General features: G+C 37.2%; 2 protein-coding genes across 10 annotated transcripts in view; one reads left to right on the forward strand and one right to left on the reverse strand.

The window, feature by feature from the left end:
* Window positions 1-1,365: 1,365 nt before the first annotated feature.
* Window positions 1,366-11,190, reverse strand: dnajc5b (DnaJ (Hsp40) homolog, subfamily C, member 5 beta). The gene is made up of 5 exons (XM_084398209.1): window positions 10,613-11,190; window positions 10,033-10,155; window positions 8,240-8,453; window positions 4,103-4,277; window positions 1,366-1,866 (listed from the first exon to the last, which is right to left on the reverse strand). Exons 2-5 carry the CDS (start codon window positions 10,137-10,139, stop codon window positions 1,781-1,783), a joined length of 582 nt encoding a protein of 193 aa, XP_084254335.1. The 5' UTR covers window positions 10,140-10,155; window positions 10,613-11,190; the 3' UTR covers window positions 1,366-1,780.
* Window positions 11,191-15,590: 4,400 nt separating this feature from the next.
* The window catches only part of pde7a (phosphodiesterase 7A), a 34,061-nt gene continuing 29,068 nt past the window's right edge, over window positions 15,591-20,583 (forward strand). For 7 of the 9 annotated variants that reach the window (XM_084398240.1, XM_084398249.1, XM_084398251.1 and 4 more), the window contains exon 1: window positions 15,605-16,667. In XM_084398240.1, the coding sequence (XP_084254366.1) occupies window positions 16,530-16,667 (138 nt within the window). In that variant the 5' untranslated portion in view covers window positions 15,605-16,529. Of the gene's footprint in view, window positions 16,668-20,583 lie in introns of all 9 variants that reach the window. The other 2 variants (XM_084398255.1, XM_084398250.1) reach the window with 2 other exon arrangements.

Consider the following 20,583-nt stretch of genomic DNA (forward strand, 5'->3'; position numbering starts at 1 on the left):
ATTGATCTCAAACATTTTGACATTGACGAGCAGGTGTTTGAGTGCTGAAGCAGCTCAGATGAGAAGGTCAGTTATCGTCGCGGTGGGCAAATCATTGCAGCACCAAATTAGGGTTAATATTATGCAATTATTTCACAACTTTAATTATATACAAATTAAATACATTCATTACACTCCGGACCTCAGGGACCTCATTGGTGGGTACGGCCCTGTCTGGGTGTTTTTTATTCATATGAGATTGGATTAGCTACTAATGCACATCAGAGGGGATTTAGAAGTGGATATACCGTATACCCTCACCAGTGGCTGTTACCAATCAAATTAAATAATTTACACTGAAAAATTACAACTGCATTAAATAATGTTATGAGATTGTTTAAAATAGTTTAAAATATTTTTTGGAATATACAAAATTGAAATATTGGAAAGAATTATACTTTAGAACACGAAACTAAACCACCAGGTGGCGGCAGGTGACCGTCTTAATGAGTGAGTCATTGAGCCATTTATTCAAACGATTCGTTCAGGAATAAGGCAGTTTAATTGGTCATTGAATCTTTGACTCAACCGATTCGTTCAAACGGCTGATTCGTTCAGGAATGAGGCAGTTTAATTGGTCATTGAATCTTTGACTCAACCGATTCGTTCAAAACGCCGAATCATTCAATGAAAACACGGTTATGTGTTCCGGTGAGATGCGTTAAGTTCTGCTATGATCTGTGTTTGGAACTATTTTCGCTGCTGAAATAGAAGGGAAAAAACAGTCAATATTGTGTCTAAAATGTAAGTGACTTAATATGAATTACTTTGAACTGTCATATGAAATCAGTGTCACATTTTCAATCGTGATGGTATTCAGCACTCTCGGTCCTGTGATGTTGCTGTATCATCATATGTTATAAACATAAAAACTCCACATGAGTTTCTTTCACGCGCTCATTTGTTTCCATTTCTCCTCATGAGGCGCCGCGCGAGCCTCAACAGCACAACCTTGGTGCCGTCAGACATTCAGCGGCTGTTTGCGGATTGGTTGGCAGTGCAAATGTCGGCAGATATTTTTTTTAACGATAATAATAAAAAAATTACAATTAAATTTTAAACTAACAAATATTGTAAGTAAACAACAATATCCCAAGTTTAGACATTTTTTTTAAATTAAATCTTAAAAATATTATTCGCGTATTCAGTTATCACTTTGAGGTTAGTAACAGACTACGGTGTATTTTTGACCTACAACAGCCGGAGATCGAGTCCCATATAACGGGTTCCTTCGATAGCTCAGTTGGTAGAGCGGAGGACTGTAGAGGAAACACTGTAATCCTTAGGTCGCTGGTTCGAATCCGGCTCGAAGGAAACATAGTTTTTGAATTTTGATAGTAGTTTTTTTAAACTCAATGTTGTTGCAGTGGATAAAACCTCTGAGGACAGACCAAAGGGCTCTGTGCACATTATATTGCATGAAGATTTTTTGAAACAAGACCCCAATCTATATTCAAGGTACAGAAATATCTGAATTCTTATTTTGAAAACCTTTAAGACATACATTTATTATTTAAAGGAGAACCATTCATTTTTTTTTAATCACATTATCTGTTTTAATTGCACATTAAGCATAAGAATAATATAATATCTGTTATTTACAGACAGCATGACTAAACAAAGCTTAAGAAGGTGAGTATTTTTTGCTTTCTCTGTCCTAAAAGAAGCAGTATATTGTAAAATACATCAATATATTCAAAAAGAATTTTAAAATTAGTATCTATCAATAACTCGTTTGCATTTAGGTGTATGTTCTGTGTCCATCACCGATCAGCTGGGTCTTCTCACTAGCATTGGTTGGCTGCAGTACAATCGGAGTGTCGCCATCTGAAAAAAAAACAAAATCACAGGTAAAAGAGGTCACATATGATCATCAATATGGAATAAACAAGAGGTTACTCTGTCTAATGTCATGCCATTTCACACTCCTAATTGAACTTCCTGCTGAAATGAAAAGTGTTTTGTACGCTCCAAGGACGTCCCAGCAATCTGCCGTTAGCCTGCCCCTGCTGGCTGCACTTTTATGACCTCATTGAGCTGGCTCTGTAACACTGGTTTGAAGGTCAGCCCACTGTCCACTGACTTACCTAATGCTGAAAAAATAAGATTCTAAGACCACATGGGTGAATTTTTAGAGACTACTTGAGCAGGATATGACTTGGGCATGACTTTTTTCACTGCACTAATATAAATGCTATAAAACAGGAACAGGTGCATGCACGCTATCATGAAGTTTCCGCAACGGATTAAAAAATAAAAATGTAATTGCAACTTTTTAGCTCACAATTCTGACCTTTTTTTTCTTGGAATTGCGACTTTATATCTTACAATTTGGACTTTATAACTTGCATTTGTGAGTTTATCCTCCAGTTTTGCATTTGTGAGTTTATCCTCCAGTTTTACAGACAAGGCTTAAGCGTAGCCTTGGTCTAAAATGCATGTTCGAGCTGTTTTATCTAAAAGCAACTTGCAATTGTCATATCTTAAAATAAGTCAGTGCCATTGTTTTGTTTCAAGATTCATACCAATGTTTTTTTCGAATGCACATTTATAAAAGCTAATATGAAAGTCCTAATTTAACTAAGGCCTAATCCTGGCTTAATCTAAGCCCTGTCTGTGAAACCGGCCAAATATCTCACAATTCTAAAATAATAATAATAATAATAATAATGATGATAATAAATAATTAAGAGGTATAAACTCAGAATTGCAAGAAATAAAGTCAGAATTGTGATTTTATATATCGCAATTCTGACTTTTTTTTTTTTTTTTAATTGTGAGATTTAAAAATGTATTTATTTTTTTTAAGTTATAAAAAGATATAAACTAGCACATGAGAAAAAAAAGGTCAGAATTGCACATTATAACCTTGAAATTGCAACAACAAAAAAAAGTCAAAATTCTTGAAATTCTGACTTTAAATTTTACAATTTCAAGTTTATAAGTCGGAATTCTGACTATTTTTTCTGGAATTGTGAGATATTAAAGTCGCAATAAAGTCCGTACTGTGAGATTTAAACTCAGTTTATATGAACTCACAATTAAAAAACGTCATTGCGGCTATTTCTCTCACAATTCTGACTTCCGCAATTGCGACTTTATATCTTGCGAGTTTATATAATAACTTGCGATTGCGAAAGAAAAAAGTCAGAATTGTGAGATGAAAAAATTGCAATAACTTTTTTTTTTTTATTCCGTGGTGGAAACAAGTTGCCGTACACTATACTTGATTAATATTAAAAAGCAGGATATTGTGCCCTTTGTGTTCTCAGGTTGTTTGGGTGAATGCAAGTGAACTAAAACAGAAGAGCAAGTCAAAAGTGTATTTTTACATGGATGATGTAGTTAGGGTCTAAATAAGACAAAAGGCATTTTTGTCAGTACCATCTTGCATGCCGCCTTTGAAATGCAAGGAAAGAAAACATTGTTTATTTTTATTGTGAGAATGCTATTAAAAACTAGTATGCAAACGCACTTTGAGAAATGACTCAGATGGCAATTATCACTTTTGTGAGGGACTACAGCACAAGATGTAAAAACTCCTACAGCTCACTGGCAGAAGAACGGCGTATTTTATCCAAACATCTGGCTCAGAAGTATCAATTCTATTTATTTTTGTAAGCAGGGTGACTTATACGTTGAAAGCTCTTCCCTCAGCTGATAAGCCATGATCTGCTACATCAAAGCCTATTTTTCTGTTTAAATATTTCATGAAGTTTTTTAATTAGTAAATTATCATATAAGGCTTTTTTTTCAAATTATTATAGGAAGATTTAGTTGCATAATGTCATATTTAAGTCTTTATAAAGTCTTTCCGCTTTCCATAGAAGAATCTATTTTGAAGATTACCAGCAGTACATTCACAATTAAGACATGAAGAAGATGCTGTTATCGAGAACTGAATGTGATGCTGTAATTTTGGGATGTGTCCCTTCTAATCATTTTTATCCACTTTTTTTCTTGCTGTAGAGTGACTGAGGCATGTTCTGTAATCATATACCATTTCAAAACTGAGTGTGACCACCTGAAGAACACATCTAAAGTGTTTGCGCATGTCATTTACCTCTCTCGTTGTCCGTACGGATCTGCTCCTCCAGGTCTTCAGGAGACACATAGCACTCAGTGTCCTCTTCTCCAGGTGTGTGCGGTTTGCACTTTCCACAACAGCAGTTGAAACAGCAGCACAGACAACAACAGAAATAGCAACCTGTCAGCAAGCCGCAGATGGCAAACAGACCCTATAAATGAGAATGTTCGAAATCAGACAGGCACACAGCGTCATGGTTTAGTTTAGATAAAAATGCATTTAAAATGTCTACATTACAGTGTCCATATTATATAATATTATGTTATAAAAAGTTACAAATATATATATATATATGAAGTTATACAACTTTTATAATAGCAATATTTATTAAACCAACTGCTAATTAGATACAGGTAGTTTAGTAGTATTACTCAGTAAACACTTATATAATTATGCTGTAACAGAATACTATAATGTAAATATAAAATACAGCTTTAAAGTCAGTAGCTCCATTTGCATAAACAATATTTAAAGTGAAAAACAAGCTTTTAAATGTTGTTTATATGTCTATGTGGTGTCCTTAATATGCTTTAAGACAAACCATGTGCAAATTCATATGTAACACCATTGCTGAGTTAGACTTGGTAAACCCAGCCTGATCTGCCGGCGATTTGATTTCGCCCTGCACCTCAGGCTGGAAGCCTGTACATTTATCCTTTACAAATTTGCGGGAACCAATCACAAACTGGGTTATCCACCTGGCGCGCTATTGGCGGGTTTATATTCCAATCCAAATACCACTAACTTTCATGTTTTTTTTTGCATAACCTGCAAAAATCGCTTGATTCCATTGCCGTTTCTGCAAACCGCTGATCAACACGTTTGGTTACACATTTCCTGCCTGGAGTTTTCGCGTCACTCTGCAAAGTACGTCACCCGGATCGTTGGTCTGATTGGTTGAAGGACTATCCAATTGCGTACAGAGTCATTTGAACTATGCTCGTTGATCATAGTTCAACGGGCATAGTATTGCAATACTATGGCAATACTATCTACTAGTATTGCAATAGAAAATACATAGCACACTCCCCAGACCAATGTTCAATCTTAAAAGACTGAGCTTGGTCTTTTTATTTTCTCCTTAAAACTGCAGTGAACCAAAGACGGTCTCAAAAACGCTGGTGTTTCTGACGTCAGAAACTACCTTGTAACCAATCACGTCAATGCGTGATCGCCAACGAGTGGATCTCTGAGCTGGTGTGAGTGAGTGGAGGCGGGGCTAATTTGCATATTCATAGAACTGCGTATAATAAATGAGGCCAGGGTATAGAGTCACATCAGAGAATGTCTAATAAGGGGAGAACTTCCACTCTCAGTACACTTCCGGCTTCTGAACTGGTTGCAGTTCCACTCTGGTTCCATATGAGGGCGCTCACAGGACGAGTGCAGAATGAATGGAGGTCTATGGCGCTATACCGATCAAAATCCACTTTTCTCAGGATATAATTTTTTGTCTAGTAATTTGAATGTTGTATTCGAAAGGAGATGCAAAGCAATTACACATTGCTGGGTGTTAGATTATTTGCTTTAAAAAGTCTTTTAAAATGTCAATGACGTCCAACACATCGTACGACCAGAGATACTGCTTTACGGCAATCCTTCAGTCACTTTGGTGCTTTCGCGCTCTGCACTTTCTTTTCTCTCGAGGCATCGACAACACAGCTGACACAGGTAAATACACGTGCTAGAAGAGTTTTTGTTTTGTTGTTTTAAAAGACCACGCCGAAAATACACACACACACACGATGCCATCAAGCGGTATCTCTGGTTGCAATCAGTCCTTCACTGACCAATCAGCGTTCATTAGCAGAATGCTTGCGTGTTATGGGCAACAACAACTCAACCTGTAAGAAATCGAAAGGACATAAGTACTCGTTCATTCAACTTTCGACCTATAACTCATGTTGAACTTGCAAAACCTACGATCAAATCTGAGATTTCTCAACGGCAATCGGGTGAAAGAGACAAATTTAGCCGTCTAGCTCCATAGACTCCCATTCATTTTGCACTCATGGGTGATCGCCCCCAGTGGAACTCTGGTGGAACTACAACCAAAATTCAGTACAATAGGACTTAATAGGGAGTGGCCAGGCTCTCCGTAGACGGGCTCTGGTTACATTCAAGTTAAAGGTATAGCGGAGGATTTTCCCGAATTTTAGAAAAGAACTGCCCTCTCCACTTTTTGAAAAAATGCACATGCGCAACACTTTACCTGCTCCCGAGAGGGAACGCCTATTAAACGTGTGCACGAGAGAGCATGCACGAGCTAATCATAGCTTACATTAACTTTTACTAGCAGTGATTTCTCCAAATAGCATGCCAAACTTTACCTGTCAAGTAGAAACTTCGCGACTGAGGCATCAGTGGGAAGCCCAACCTGTGTTTTGAGCGCACGCCATTGTGTGAATCGTGTGCACGAGCACGTACGACGGCCTTACGTAAACATATCACCAGAATGATTGACACTTAGGAGGACCAATAGTCTTGATGATCCACCCGGAAAAAGAAAATCCTCCGCTATACCTTTAAGGCATGAAGAAATTGTTATGAAAATGAAATGTCATTTCAGTGATCAAAGATCGCGTTTTAAGGGATATAATTATTGACTACAGGGGGAATTTAATTAGTTCTTATTTATATTCCAGCATTTAAAGGCAGGGTAGGTAGGATTTATTAAATATTAAAGATCCAAATTTGTTAAAACTTTCTATATATATCAATACATAATTAAAATGTAAGAACTCTGAAAAAAAGAGTATAAAAATCAAGTGACTCTAGACCGTTTAATCTGTATTAAACACAGCTCATTATTTCGATTCGGGACGAATCAAAGGATTGGCTTAGGCGACTGTCACTCTCTCGCAACCATGGCAACCACCCTTTTGCCACACAGCACCTGCCCACTTGCGCGCGACCGTTTGATTTGAGGAGTGCGAGAGGCACGGAACCTGATCACACCTCCGTCCAGTAGATGGCGGTAATGCACTATGTTTGCAAGCTGCCAATAAAATCTATCGAAGAAGAAGAAGAAGGCACTGAACCTAGGAATACCAAAACAATGGCAGAGAAAGAGCAATCTAAATTTACAGTACCGGCATATGCAGTTAGTGAAGGCAAACCAGGCAAAAAAATGCCCCTTCCCCTCCGCTTGTCTCAGGTAAATAATGCGTCCTCTAGCTCAGCGGTCGGAGTCGCGCGTTCATGTGTTTTGGGGGCGTGGCTTTGGAAGAAGCACAGAAATGAGGGGGTGGAGTGAATGGAAATAATGAGATGTCTTTAAAACAGTCGTGAGAGGTCTACAGACACTCGATTTTGATACTTTCTTTTTCAGAGTACTTACATTTTAATTATGTATTGATATGTACGTAAAGTTTAAACAAATGTGAAAAATAAAATTTTTAGACCATTTCTATCTACCCTGCCTTTAAGTCACCATGAAATAATTTTTTTATGGAATAGTGCACTATTTATTATAAATCAATTATCTGTGCACATCTTTTTTTTTATTTGTGTGCCCTCATAATCTTTAATCATTTGTTTGTTATATGTGTATTAGTATAACTGGGCTGCCTATCTTGGCCAGGACACTCCTGTAAAAGAGATTTTAATCTCAATGAGGTTCTCTCCTGGTTAAATAAAAGCTAAAAAATTAAAAAATAAAATAACTTGTAATGACATGTTTTCTCACATGACATCACAGCAATAGTGAACCACAACGATCGAACGATCCAATCAATTCCTGATGGATAAAATCAAGTCCCGCCCTACATTTTTTCTTGTCCGAGAAGCCGTTTCACTCGGATTTACGTCACAATAAGGTACAAATATTTGAGCATGGTTTCAAGTATATAAAGTAAAAAAATGCAAGAATAAAAGAGACAATAAAATGCACTGTAAAAATATATTTTCAGGTAACCAAAAAACCTCCACCTAAATTTGCTGCAAAAATATTATTTATTTAATATGACTAATAGTATTGTGTTTACATGATATATAATTAAAATAATGTATTGTGTAGATTATACCAACAAGAGAATTTTTTAAGTATCAGGTCATATAAAAAATAGAGTTTTTCAAAAAAATGTCTGTATAGAAACAAGACTGATACCGCACCTTTGCCCACCAGCTGGAGAGCATGAAGTACGTGTTCACATTCTCCTCCCCGAACTGCTGCGACACATACAGACCCAGGGAGCCGTACTTGTCATAAATGTTCCTCTTAGTAACGTCAGACAGCACCGCATGGGCATTGTTGAGCTCTTTAAATTTGTCAGTGGCATCGGGGTTCTCGGGGTTCTTGTCAGGATGATATTTCAAAGCGAGCTTCCTAAAAAAAAAAAGGTTGAGGACATTTTAAAGATAATTTTTTTTTCCTTGAAACATGCAATGCAAAAAGCATAACTGACCTGAGGATCATATAGACATATTAGGAATGAAACAGAAGAACATATGTAAAATCAGGAAATATATTTAAATGACCTCAGAAATACAGAATGTGCCCTTTGTGTGCCACCTAATGAAAGTGGCATAAAACAACCGTTATAAAAGGAAACACAAATACTTTTGGTCTCACACACAGTGAGAGGAGACTCATTACCATGTGGCCAGTTTAAAATGCTGTGTCTGTCTGTTTGATGATCTCAGCAGGGTGTGATCTTTAGCGGCTAGCTGTCTTCTGCGCACGCTGCTTGACCTGTCTGTGTGTCGGCAAGACCGCAGACCCCATTAGCGCCTCGGCACACGAGGGGTGGTGAAGAGAGGAACGTCACCAAGGTTGACATTTTTTTTCCCATTAGAACCAGCAGTGCATTGCAAATGTCTCTGTCTCTGACTCAGTTCAGGTCTGCGCTGAATGAATGCCAGCATGTCCCAAACTCTGCGTAAGACTTTTCAAAACTCTCTGCAGCATTAAGGAAGAGTTTGACATTTTATAATGCTGTGAAATGTAATATCCTTCAGCTCCAAATGGTTGTGGATGATCGAATATCAAACTATAAATATTTATAGTAGTTTGTAAAAGCCACGGAGAGCAGTATAAATCTATTTATACCATTTAAAAATAGCCAAGAGTTTGAATCTTAAAAACATTACATGAACATAGTCTCTGTTTATTTATTTTTTACATATCTTTTGTTGTTGCTGAACCCAAAAAATGTATGTATAATTTATAATTCTCCGAGCACGCTCGCTTGTTAATTTTTGATTAAGCCAATGCCGTCTGCAAGAGTTGTGATGATTACATATTCATTAACAGCAAACAAGTGCTGTTAAAATGCTAACCATTTAAATGCCTCCTTGAACAACGTGTAAATTAGAGCAATTAGATTCTATGATTGTTGGAACATCAGGGTGGCGTTTGAAACACACTTGTCTAATGAAGCTCTCCTACTTGTTGCCTTCATGTTTTAGTGTACAAGATACAGAAGAAGCTGTGCAGCCACAGAAAAGGAAAACTGTAAAAAAAAAAAACAGTTTCATATATAGTTACCTACAAGTTATGATATTAAACGTCAAGATATTACTCCCAAAGGCAATGGTGTCGCGTTTCCATGCCGCTATCTAACTTATAGTGCAGAATCATTCATGCACATACACACGTCGTGCACCACGAACATGCTCTCGTATGTGAGATTCTTCCATCATTCCTGATCCCAGTAAAATAAAGGATGCCATCTGTTCAGCATAATGAATATTTCAGTTTTGTGGAAGTCATATTATATTCATGCAGCTCCACTGCAACTGATGACTGAGATTATAGAGAGGAACGTGTCACAGTTTGGCACTTTCTCCATATTTTGCTCCCTCGTTTACCCCTGTCTTCCTACATATAGCATCTGAACTTCTTACCCAGTAACCAGAACCCAAAGTAAATGCATCTGGGGACAAATAAGAGAATCATGTCTTGCCTGTAGGATCTCTTGATGTCATCATGGGTGCAGTTCTTGTCAAGGCCAAGAACCTGGTACAGAGCCTCTCCTGATGTGGACAGGGCCCGTTGCCTTTGCTCAGCCATGATCTTAAACCATTACCTTAACATCAAAAGAACAAATCAACCATCAATAAATTGCACAAGACAGTAGGTCAGGTCCGGTTCTCCTGTGTGGTGAACAAGATATGTTGACGTTTGGCGTTTGGTTTGAGACTTACAACGTCACTCTTTCCACAACAACCCAGACCTGGTTGACTTTTTGTTTACATAAGTTTGCAAGCAATCCCTCTCTTTGTAAGAAAAGACATCCATTGAAAGGTTATTGCAGATAATATATACCTGTCTGTCCAAAACGACCTCCAACCAACCCCCACTCCTGGATAATTCCATCTTTCATAATGAGCCTTCATTGAATATTAAATAGTTCTAAAAAATGATACAGCCTTCATATTTCTGTTGAGCTTTACAATGGCTGATTGCTAAAACGTGAGAAGCAAAAATGAGGCAATAAGAGCAATGCTGCTCTTAATCTCAAAGAAGATCATTCGTTTTCTTACCTGTTAACAGACTCCAAACCTAAATCCTTCTCCAGTGCAGGTAGACAGGCTAATGGAGTCAGGTTCCTTCTCTGAAGGCAAGTAGATTACTGAGGAGATAAATTATACATGGAACTAGTCATGAGCTCAGGTAACTTTAGGCCAGTTTAACATGGTTATCAACAAGGTGCATTAGGTTTCAGCGCCTGGTGTTCGATGGAAGATGTTTGATGATGACCACTGTCTGGTTTCTGAGTATGGACACACGTTATCTGCCATAACTGACTTTTAAACCTCCATGATGAGGACTGAGGAGGATAAAAAGGTTAGGTTTCGTGTCTATACGGTTGAATCAGCTAGAGTCTTGTGTGCGTGCATGAATGTGCTTGAGAATGTCCATTTCCTTTCTGAAGCAAGATCGCCATCTTGCGGCGCATTTCTGCAAACGTCCAAATGCAAATTTTAAAAAACTGCAAATTTTGCTCGAACAAAAATTGTAAAACAGGAAAGTCTTATAATTAGTTTGGTCTCAAGTTATAAAAACTAATGTCCAGACTAATAAGCATAACCGCCATATTAACTCACGTCAGAAGATGTGCGCATGCGCTGCTCAAATATTTAAAGGGCTGGTTGAGGGTGAGTAAATGATGACAACATTTTCATTTTTGGATGAACTATCCCTTTAAGCAATATATTCACATTCGCTAAAATAAACTCTGACATTCATATTTTGATACTGTATATTGGAAGAAACTAAAGACTGATTCACGTAATGTCATTTGTGAACAAACAGAACTGTTTCTAAACTAAGAAATGAGGTCTTAGTCCTAGGTCACTCGACTCTGTGACCATTTTTTATGTTTTATAAAAATGTATGTGAATATTAGGCTTTTTTCATTGAATAAGTAAATGCATATCTAGAACGATACTTAAATTATAGAGGAGGCCTACGGAATTTGTACTAAAGATATCCTTTAACATTAATTTTGTAACTCTAAATGGATACAAAATATGAAAATCTTATCAGAACAGAGATGATGCCAAATATAATGCCAATTTATTCACTGAGCTATATTTTATCCACACATTTTTTGTTGTTGTATTGCAAGGGACCACATTCTACATTTTAAAAGGCAGCTATACATTTTCATGTAGTCTATAAAGACCCAATTTATACAGTGAAAAATTAACATCATAAATATTTGAAAATATTTAGTTTCTATTGTTACGTTATTACTTTTTTCTACTTAGCCTACTATAGTACTGTACTGTTAGATGTATTGTTTACTTATTTATTTATTTACTTATTTATTTATCTATTATTATTGTTATTAGTTTGAATTTTTTCTCAAAATTTTTACACTCCCTTGCGGCCGCCTGAAAATCCCTGTTGTGTAGCAAAAAAATCTAGCACTTATCTTGTATCACCACAAGATGGCATCTGAGCATGAATTTTTATTCTACCAGTGGTTAATGGAAAAAAAGTTACTTTTCTATAACACTCCTTTTACTCACCCTTTTAAAAATGCCATTAAATGCTGAACGATTTCATATTCCTACATCTTTTTAAATTATGCATAGACGTTTTATGGAAAATATGACAAAACTAATCACATATTCCCAATCCCAAACACATGCAGCAGTCAAAACAAGGGGGGAAATCATCACTGACGTCAACCAGCAGTGTGGAATTATGCGCTCCCCTTGTTTATGATCTCCTGATGACTGCTGCATAGCACAGGTCGTGTTGCAAGTGGATACATGGAGTCTCGAGGGGAATTAAGCAGGTGTGCTGCTCGCCACCCCTCATCATTGTCTCCTCGGGAGGCTGTTCCTGCAAAGCACGTCTGCCTGGGGAATGTCATTTGTGGCAAACTAAGCCTCAGAAACAAACCATTAATGAAATGATTGCCCCTCAGTCAGGAAATGTGAGACTCCCAAATGAGCAACACGCTGGGCCACCGGTAGTGGACGGGAAGCAGTCCTTGACACTGATTAAACGGTATCGTAAAAGTAAATGAATGAACAGATCCGCTAATAACTACACTGGCAGATATGCATGATGCCAGACGTCTTATCTTGTTAAGTGTGTTGTGTTTGCTTTCTCTGTTTGGTCCTGATGTTTAATTCTTTCTAGCAACATTTAGATTTAAAGAGCGAAGGATGAAAGGGATACTTCACCCAAAAATGAAAATTGTGTCATTACTTACTTGTTCCAAACCTGTATGAGTTTCTTTCTTCTGTTGAACACAAAAGAAGATATTTTGAAGAACGTTGGCAACCAGACAGTTGACGGCACCCATTGACTTAGTAGTCAACTGTCTGGTCACCAACATTCTTTAAAATATCTTTTGTGTTCAACAGGAGAAAGAAATGAGTAAATGATGACAAATTGTTTGGGTGAAGTATCCCTTTAAGCATTTTCATGTACACTCTTAAAAATAAAGGGTCTTTATTTGAATCAATAGATCATGAAGAACCTTTAACATCCATGGAATCTTTCCATTGCACAAAAAGGTTTTATACAGTGGGAAAAAAGGTACTTCAGAGTATTAAAAAAATGGTTCTTTTAAGAACTGTTTACTCTGGGAAACCTAAAATGGTTCTTCTATTGCATCATTCACAAACCTCCATTTGGAACCTTTATTTTTGAGTGTAGCGACCACATAGATCACACTAGAACCATTCATATATCAACATTAGTTATAACAACAATGCGTTTTTCTAGAAAAATAATAATAATTTAAATCTTAATGCTTTTATATCATATTTCCAAGAAGTTCACCGGGGTAAAGCACTCTAGTAATCTGTGCGCTTTGGCACCGTTTATTCAGGATAGAAACGGATTAGGACTGCATGGTGTGGGGTTTGGTTCTGTAGAATTGTATTGTGAGCGACGGGGAGGGGGTGGGATGGAGCAATTATACTCACTACTGGCATATGGCCTCTGTTGCCATGGCACAGTTCACTATTGTCCCCCTGGTCTCCAGCAACTCGAGTTAAAACATTTGCTAAAGCTTTGCTAACATTGCAAAGCTTTACGACATAAATTGATGAATTAAAGAGAGTGAGTCGAACTTGCAAAGATTATTTTCCCTCTATAGGTAAAAATAGGCACTACTTATGTGATTGCAAAAGAAAGGATAACTGTACAAAATGACATAACATGTATTACTACACTATTTGGCCCACACAATCACCATGAGGATGAATTTCAGTTGGTAAACGTAAGTTTATGCTTATTTACATTAATAGTTTTATTGAAACTGGAACAAGCCTTAGTTCATGATGATGACTTTGAAGTGCGTTTCCATGCAAATTGTACCTCAGCACACAATGTGATACTTAGAGACTGCTATTGACTAGTGTTGTCATGCAATTACCTGGTAATGCCTGACAGCACTCTTATTGTTTAAACTTACAAGGTTCTCTGGTAAGCCTCTGTCTTAAAGGGTTATTAGTTCACAAAAAAAAATGTACAATTATGCCATAATTTACTCAACCTCTAAACATCCAGGGTGTATATGGCTTTCTTCTTCCAGCCAAACACAATTGCATTTATATAAAAAAAAAAATTCTAGTTCTTCCCAGCTTTGTAATGGGAGTGAATGGTACCATTTTTTCAAGCCCAAAAAAAAGCGCATCCATCCATTATAAAAGTAATCCATACAGCTCCAGGGGGGCAATAAAGGCCTTCTGAAGTGAAGCGATGCTTTTTTGTAAAAAAAAAAAAAATATATATATATATATTATTTATAACTTTAATAACTGGCTTCCGTAACAGCTTTAGTAATTGTATTAGCTTTAGTAACAGCTGTACGCAAGTCTAGTCAGTGTAGAGTGACCTCTGATCTGACGAATGGCGTATCCTCAAACACGTAGGCGAGTCTAAAAAGTCTAAAACGAGAATTTATAAAGAGAAATGTCGGATGCCCTATTTGTTTGAACCGTGAGAGGCGTCTATTCTCACCTAAGCTTACGCTACGCCTATATCATATGCCGGAACTCGACTTTCTCGTTAAAGTGCGGACAGACGTTACCGGAAGCTAGTGATTACAGTTTATAAAGTTATAATTATGGATATTTTTCTTACAAAAACGCTTTGCTTCAGGAGGCCTTTATTAACCCACTGGAGCCGTATAAATTACTTTGATGGATGGATGCACTTTTTTGGCCTTCAAAAAATTTGTCCCATTCACTCCCATTATAAAGCTTGGAAGAGCAAGGGTATTTTTTTAACAAATATAACTCTGTTTGCCTGAAAGAAGAAAGTCATATACAGCTAAGATGGCTTGAGGGTGAGTAAATTGTTATTTTTGGGTGAACTAACCCTTTAAGCAAACAAAACCTAAAGGCAAAACTGGAAGAAAGAAGCACGTTTATTTGTATATCACATACATTCGCTATTTATAGGTACTATAACATATAGCCTAACTATGACATTTAGTTTACTGGATTATATACCTTTGATTGGCAGGTTTCTATACCCTGCTGGGCCTAAAATGGGTTTAAGCTGGTCTCCCAGTGTGGTTTTAGGCACCCTTTAGTCGGTTGGTCTCGGTGATCAGCTAACCAGCTGAACACTAGCTGGATCAGGCTATGAAAGCAACTTAGGTTGGTTTAAGATATGTTTATTAGCAGGGTCCTTTAAATTGTTTTAAAAAGTAGAAGAAGAAAAAAACCGTTTACTCATGGGTTTTATTATTGAGAGAAGTTAACAGTGGCTCACTGCTCACGAAGAACTGGATGACTCATACAGAGAAAAGGTAATCACTGGCAATGATGTAGACCGGCTGCAGGGCAAACCCCGTTGTAGTGGAATACCCTTGTTGAGGTCCGTACAGTCACTGAACGAGTGCATAAATGATTCTAGAAAGCATCGCCAATGAGATTCGCCGTCTCAATAGCGCTGTACGATTTAGTCCAATGGGAAGCGGCCTTACATGAACTGCAGCACGCCTATTGGCTCATTAAGACGAGGACGTTTTGCGAACGCTTTCTGTACAACCCCATCTCTTTCGCAGGTGGTGCATGTTCGGAAACAGCTTGCAATGTTCAGGACGAACTGAGACTGTCGTATGTTATCCTTGTAATTTATTTCCCGTTTTACGTTTTCTTTTTGACACTGACCGAACAGCATGTGCCAACACACGCACGGCGTGGTCGCGGGGCGTGTTTTTATTCCACCCAGGCCACTTTTTTCTGGTTGATATACAGTGCTGCATTGAGTGTGTGTTGAATTACGGGTGCTATCTGTGTGTCTGCACTGAGGAAAAAGACAGAGCGAGAATAAATGTTCATGCACCGCAAAGCTTGAATGAAATCCGTCGTTAAACGGATACAACTTCACGTACATTTATTTATATATTCGCAGGATCTCTCAGTTTTCTACAAGCATCGGGGTTTGAAGTGGTCATGCCTTTTGTTTTAATTTGGGAGACGAGACTGCGGAGCCATTTGCACGATGATGATGATTCACGACTGGACGGAGTTTAAAAAATGAGGAAGCATTTTTTTCTAAAGATACTAAAAAGATAGAGGAGAGGCCTCGTCGTTCCGCAGGCCGTGATCTGTGCATGGGAAAAGGGAGAAGAAAGGAAGAAAAACGAGCCTGATGAATAAAAATCGAGTGAAATGGAGCACGAGACACGCGCGTGGGGAAATATGGACCATATCAATAACGACGGCGGTGTGCGCGAGAACCAGATAGATCCGAACAAAATGAAGCACTTCGCCTCTTGAGCATTTAAACTGATATTTTTTTTATTTGCAATTTAAAGGAGAGGGGATTCCCGTGCTTTTTGAGAGTTCCAAACAGCGCTCAAGTTCCATGCAAGTTCTCCCCTCCGCCTTCTTTTGATTTCTTTGATTATTTTACTACTTCTTTCAGCGGGTTTGAATTATTTTTGATCCGGATCCATAGCGTTGATATTATTCAATGGAATTATGTTATCAGTTACCGGTTTTGCCTCTAGACAGGCCGGTTCCCAAACATGTTCTCAGCCGGAGGGGAGCCATTAGTTTCAGCTCCAGTTCCTCTTTATTCGGAGCCCCCGACCCGAGGCAGCTGTCACAGGTAAAGAACAAAACATTTGGGCTGTGTGTCAAAACCTAGAGAGCTGCTACCTAGAGAATCAGACCGTTCGTTCGAATCATTTTGGAGCATCCAAAATATTCGCATGTTCGGAACGTTCAAATGATGCTCAAATTCTTCCTGTGTGTAAGGAATTTATCAATTAAGGTTCCGAATTCGATTCGTTAACGGTTCAACTAACGATTCTGTTAGTGTTGTTCATGAAGGGTAATTCATGCTGCTTTTACTGCTCTGTCATCAAATGACTCTTTAATGATTGGTAAATTGTTCGTTCATACAATATTGTCAATATCTTTGGCTACTCGTTGTCATATATCAACTTGTCAGTAACAGTCTCTGATGCCTTAAGTACAACATATTTTGTTTTTTCGAGTCGGACATAGCGAAATCTTAATAATTCAGCTACGGCTCCGACTGATTCTTAAGTACTTTTGATTCTAAAAAGGAACCGGATCATAAGAGTCATTCTTTGGGGAATTGGACATCGTTTCACGATGCAGATTTAGGAAACGCAGATTATTTTAGCAAAGTGTAATTTGTGCACATTCGTGGACCATTAACGCAATCGAACGTCATTAAAAATTATCCAATGTATTTTTTTATTAAAGCAACTGATTCTCGGCGCACAACCCTATGTAGGCAGCTCACAAGGTTTTGAGACGAGGCCCAATATCTATTTCCATGCTTAATTATTCTTGTACTTGTTCAGGGTCTTGATTTATTTACTCAGATTCTCTGAAGTCCCCAAGTGTCAGGGCTTGACAAGAGAGCGTTATTTTCCCTAATTGTCTGTTGTCGCTGTCATACTGCGGTGTTGGCAACACAAAATATGTTTTGTTGTCCCTTTGGGCCACATGCTGACAGTCTTTTCAGGCTGAAAGTGTGTCACTCTCCCCCTCACACACACAATGTTTGAATTTGTTGGGGATTCTCTTGGACAGCCCTCTTGCAACTTGTTACTCAGTGTCCATTGGGGGAATTGGAGGTGTTTCTCTGCTTTTAACCCTGTAAAGCCTGATGTATTAAATAATAGTAACAAAATATATATTTTTAAATTGGAACAGTTTATAGAACCTATAGACAAAATAATTAAAAAAGACCTAAAATATACATATACAAAATTAATATATAAGAATAACGTTTTCTATGGTTTGTAGCATATTTGATGCATCAGGCCTGCATGACCCAGTATGATATAGTGAGAATATGGATCTCACTCCAGGAGAAAAAAAGAAAAAAAAAGTCAGAGAGATGCAATCTGGTGCAGATGTTACTACATATATGGCTAAAAATATGAAATTTCGATGCAATGATGATTGAGCGATGCAAATAAACAATCCTCAAACGCCGGCTGTATCATATTTGACATACATTTTAACATGATTTTCCCCAAAAAAGAGAGAGCAAGAAACCTTGCTTCAGTCGAGTAAATGTTCATCTTAAAGCATGACTACTTAAAAGTTATTCAAAACCATTAGATTTCACAGCCAAGATACACAAGTATTACTAAGTTTTACATTTTTTCTAAAAGGTCTATGAACTATCAATCAGAGGGCAGAAGGCATAGATGGTGTGCAACAGGTTTTTTCAGCAGTTTTAATCATGTTGATAAATAATGCATGTATCGAAATGATACAGTAGAGGCTTTATGCAGCATTGCATCTTTCAACCATGTTAAAATGGCCATAATAATGTATTTCTTGCTTTTTATGTCATGGAACTGTGAAAACAGTTGCTTGCACATTGAGTAATACAATGCTATCATGTGTTAGATATCAAATATAAAGGCAGTGCGTGCATAAGCGATGCTTTTAAGATGAACTGTAATCTTTAGCGGCCTGTACTTAATCTTTAATTTGAGATAATGCATATCTCCAGGTCAAAGGATTGTTACTCACTGTACTTGATAAATTTACTAGTCTTGCAGCAAGCTCACACAGTGGGAGATAACATGCTTCGCTAGTGAAAGAAGCCCTGCAGGGCTTTGAGGCCTAGAATTTAAGATGTAGTCAGTCAATAATAAGGGTCATGTCACCAAGCGACCGCTTGTATTGAGAGTTAGATTAGATAACCCTTCTGTCCAGTGTATTGCCCCAACTGCCCCTGGTTGTCTGATGCTATCAGCATCTCTAAAGTCAAACATATGCAAATGTATTTGGCTGCTGCTTTTCTAGTCAAACTAGCGACTGCTGAATGTTTTGGGTTATTACGAACAACAGTGTCCGCATTATATCATAGATTTTCTATCATAACAGGTGTTTTGCCAGCAGAAAAATTGTTTCCCTTGGTTTTTAATACAATTTCCAGGTCCATTGGGAGTTTGACCCAGAATGCATTGAGACCTATTTGCCTCTCTTAATGGCATTGCTTTGGCAAGCTTTGTGCAAAAAGCATTTGTCTCTTATCCCTGTCTGTTAGGCTGCATGCATGAAAGCCCAGCAGCTACAACCGCCTTCTCTAAAAACACAATGCCTGACTAAGTGCCTCCCAGAGAGCTTGCTCTGAAACCCAGCAAAGCTCTGCCTGGATTTTCGCTGGAATTTCATCCGTGGGTGGAATGTGGGATAGACCCGGAGCGGCTGTTGGCCCTCAGTCTTGACAAGTCCAGGCCTTTGTGCTCCCTCCGTATGGAAGGGACGCATATTCTGAATGTCTGTAGTTAGGAATAAGCTGGTAACATTCGCCAGCCTGTTCTTTGCCCAGCTTTCGGTGCAGCGGCTTAGAGCAATATTTTCATGAAAAGATGAGATCAGCACCGTGTAGCACAGCTTTCCACCAAGTTAGGGTCACCGTTTCTGGTCCTGTCATATGTATTTTCATTTTAAATCATTCTAGACCCTGTGAAATTGCTTGACAAGCTCCGGTTTCTTTCTTGGGTTGATGTAGGCTTTAGTAATGTGATGTTACGTTCAAGAAACCATGCTATTTGCCATTACTCGTTGGCCATTATAGGGCATTTGATTGCTATACGATCTTTCATTATTTTTTCTACAGTATACATTTGATGCAAATAATAATAGTTAGGAACGGAAATATTTATTATTTATTATTAGTATTAGTATTAGTAGTAGTAGTAGTAGTAGTAGTTTAATGTTTTTAAAAGTCAATTAATAATAACGGTAGAAATATTAAGTATTAATATTATCAATATTAATATAAATAATCATCGTAAGTGGCATATTTGTATGCACATTTACTTTTTTTTACTTTTTTTAATGCAAATAACTACTAGAAAAATAATTAGAAACTGAAATAATAATAAAATAATATTTATTATTAGTATACATTTTATGCAGTTAAAATCATAATATAATAATTATTATTGAAATCAATTTTAATATTGTAAATGACATTGTGTAACATTTTAAAATATATTTAATGTGCTATTATTATATTATTGTACTTTACATTTAATGCAAACAAATACAATAGTAATAATTAGAAAAAAGAAAACATTATTATTATTATTATTATTACTACTACTACTTCTACTACTACTAGTAGTAGTAGTTGTAGTCAGGGTGGGCAATATGGCAAAAATATTATATCATGATTTTTTTCAGGCAGGATTATGATCCACAATCTTAACACAATTCTTTGAAGATTATTTTGCATGAAAGTACAGCTAATTTAGTTGTAAAAAAATTAAACATTTTAAAATGAGCCTATTTAAAAATATATTTATTTTATTTATTTTTATTATTATTATTATTATTTTTCTTACAAGGTAACAAGAGGAAAAAAAGAATATTAAACCATTTAGGAAAAAATAGGGGTGGGTGATACGACCAAAATCTTATTATTATTTTATATATATTTTTTAAACAAGAACAAAGATGCAAACGACAAATAAAAGGACAAATTCAATATAAGACACAAATTAAATAAACAGTGCATT

Source organism: Rutilus rutilus (genome assembly GCF_951802725.1).
Source record: "Rutilus rutilus genome assembly, chromosome: 24".
In the NCBI taxonomy this organism is placed as follows: Eukaryota; Metazoa; Chordata; class Actinopteri; order Cypriniformes; family Leuciscidae; genus Rutilus; species Rutilus rutilus.

Excerpts from the sequence above, each read along its gene's own strand:
- dnajc5b (XM_084398209.1), bottom strand. The coding sequence starts at position 10,139 with ATGGCTGAGCAAAGGCAACGGGCCCTGTCCACATCAGGAGAGGCTCTG. Across the intron at positions 4,278-8,239 it reads TCTCCAGCTGGTGGGCAAAG|GGTCTGTTTGCCATCTGCGG; the intron begins GTGCGGTATCAG and ends TCTCATTTATAG. Across the intron at positions 1,867-4,102 it reads CCGTACGGACAACGAGAGAG|ATGGCGACACTCCGATTGTA; the intron begins GTAAATGACATG and ends TTTTTTTTTCAG.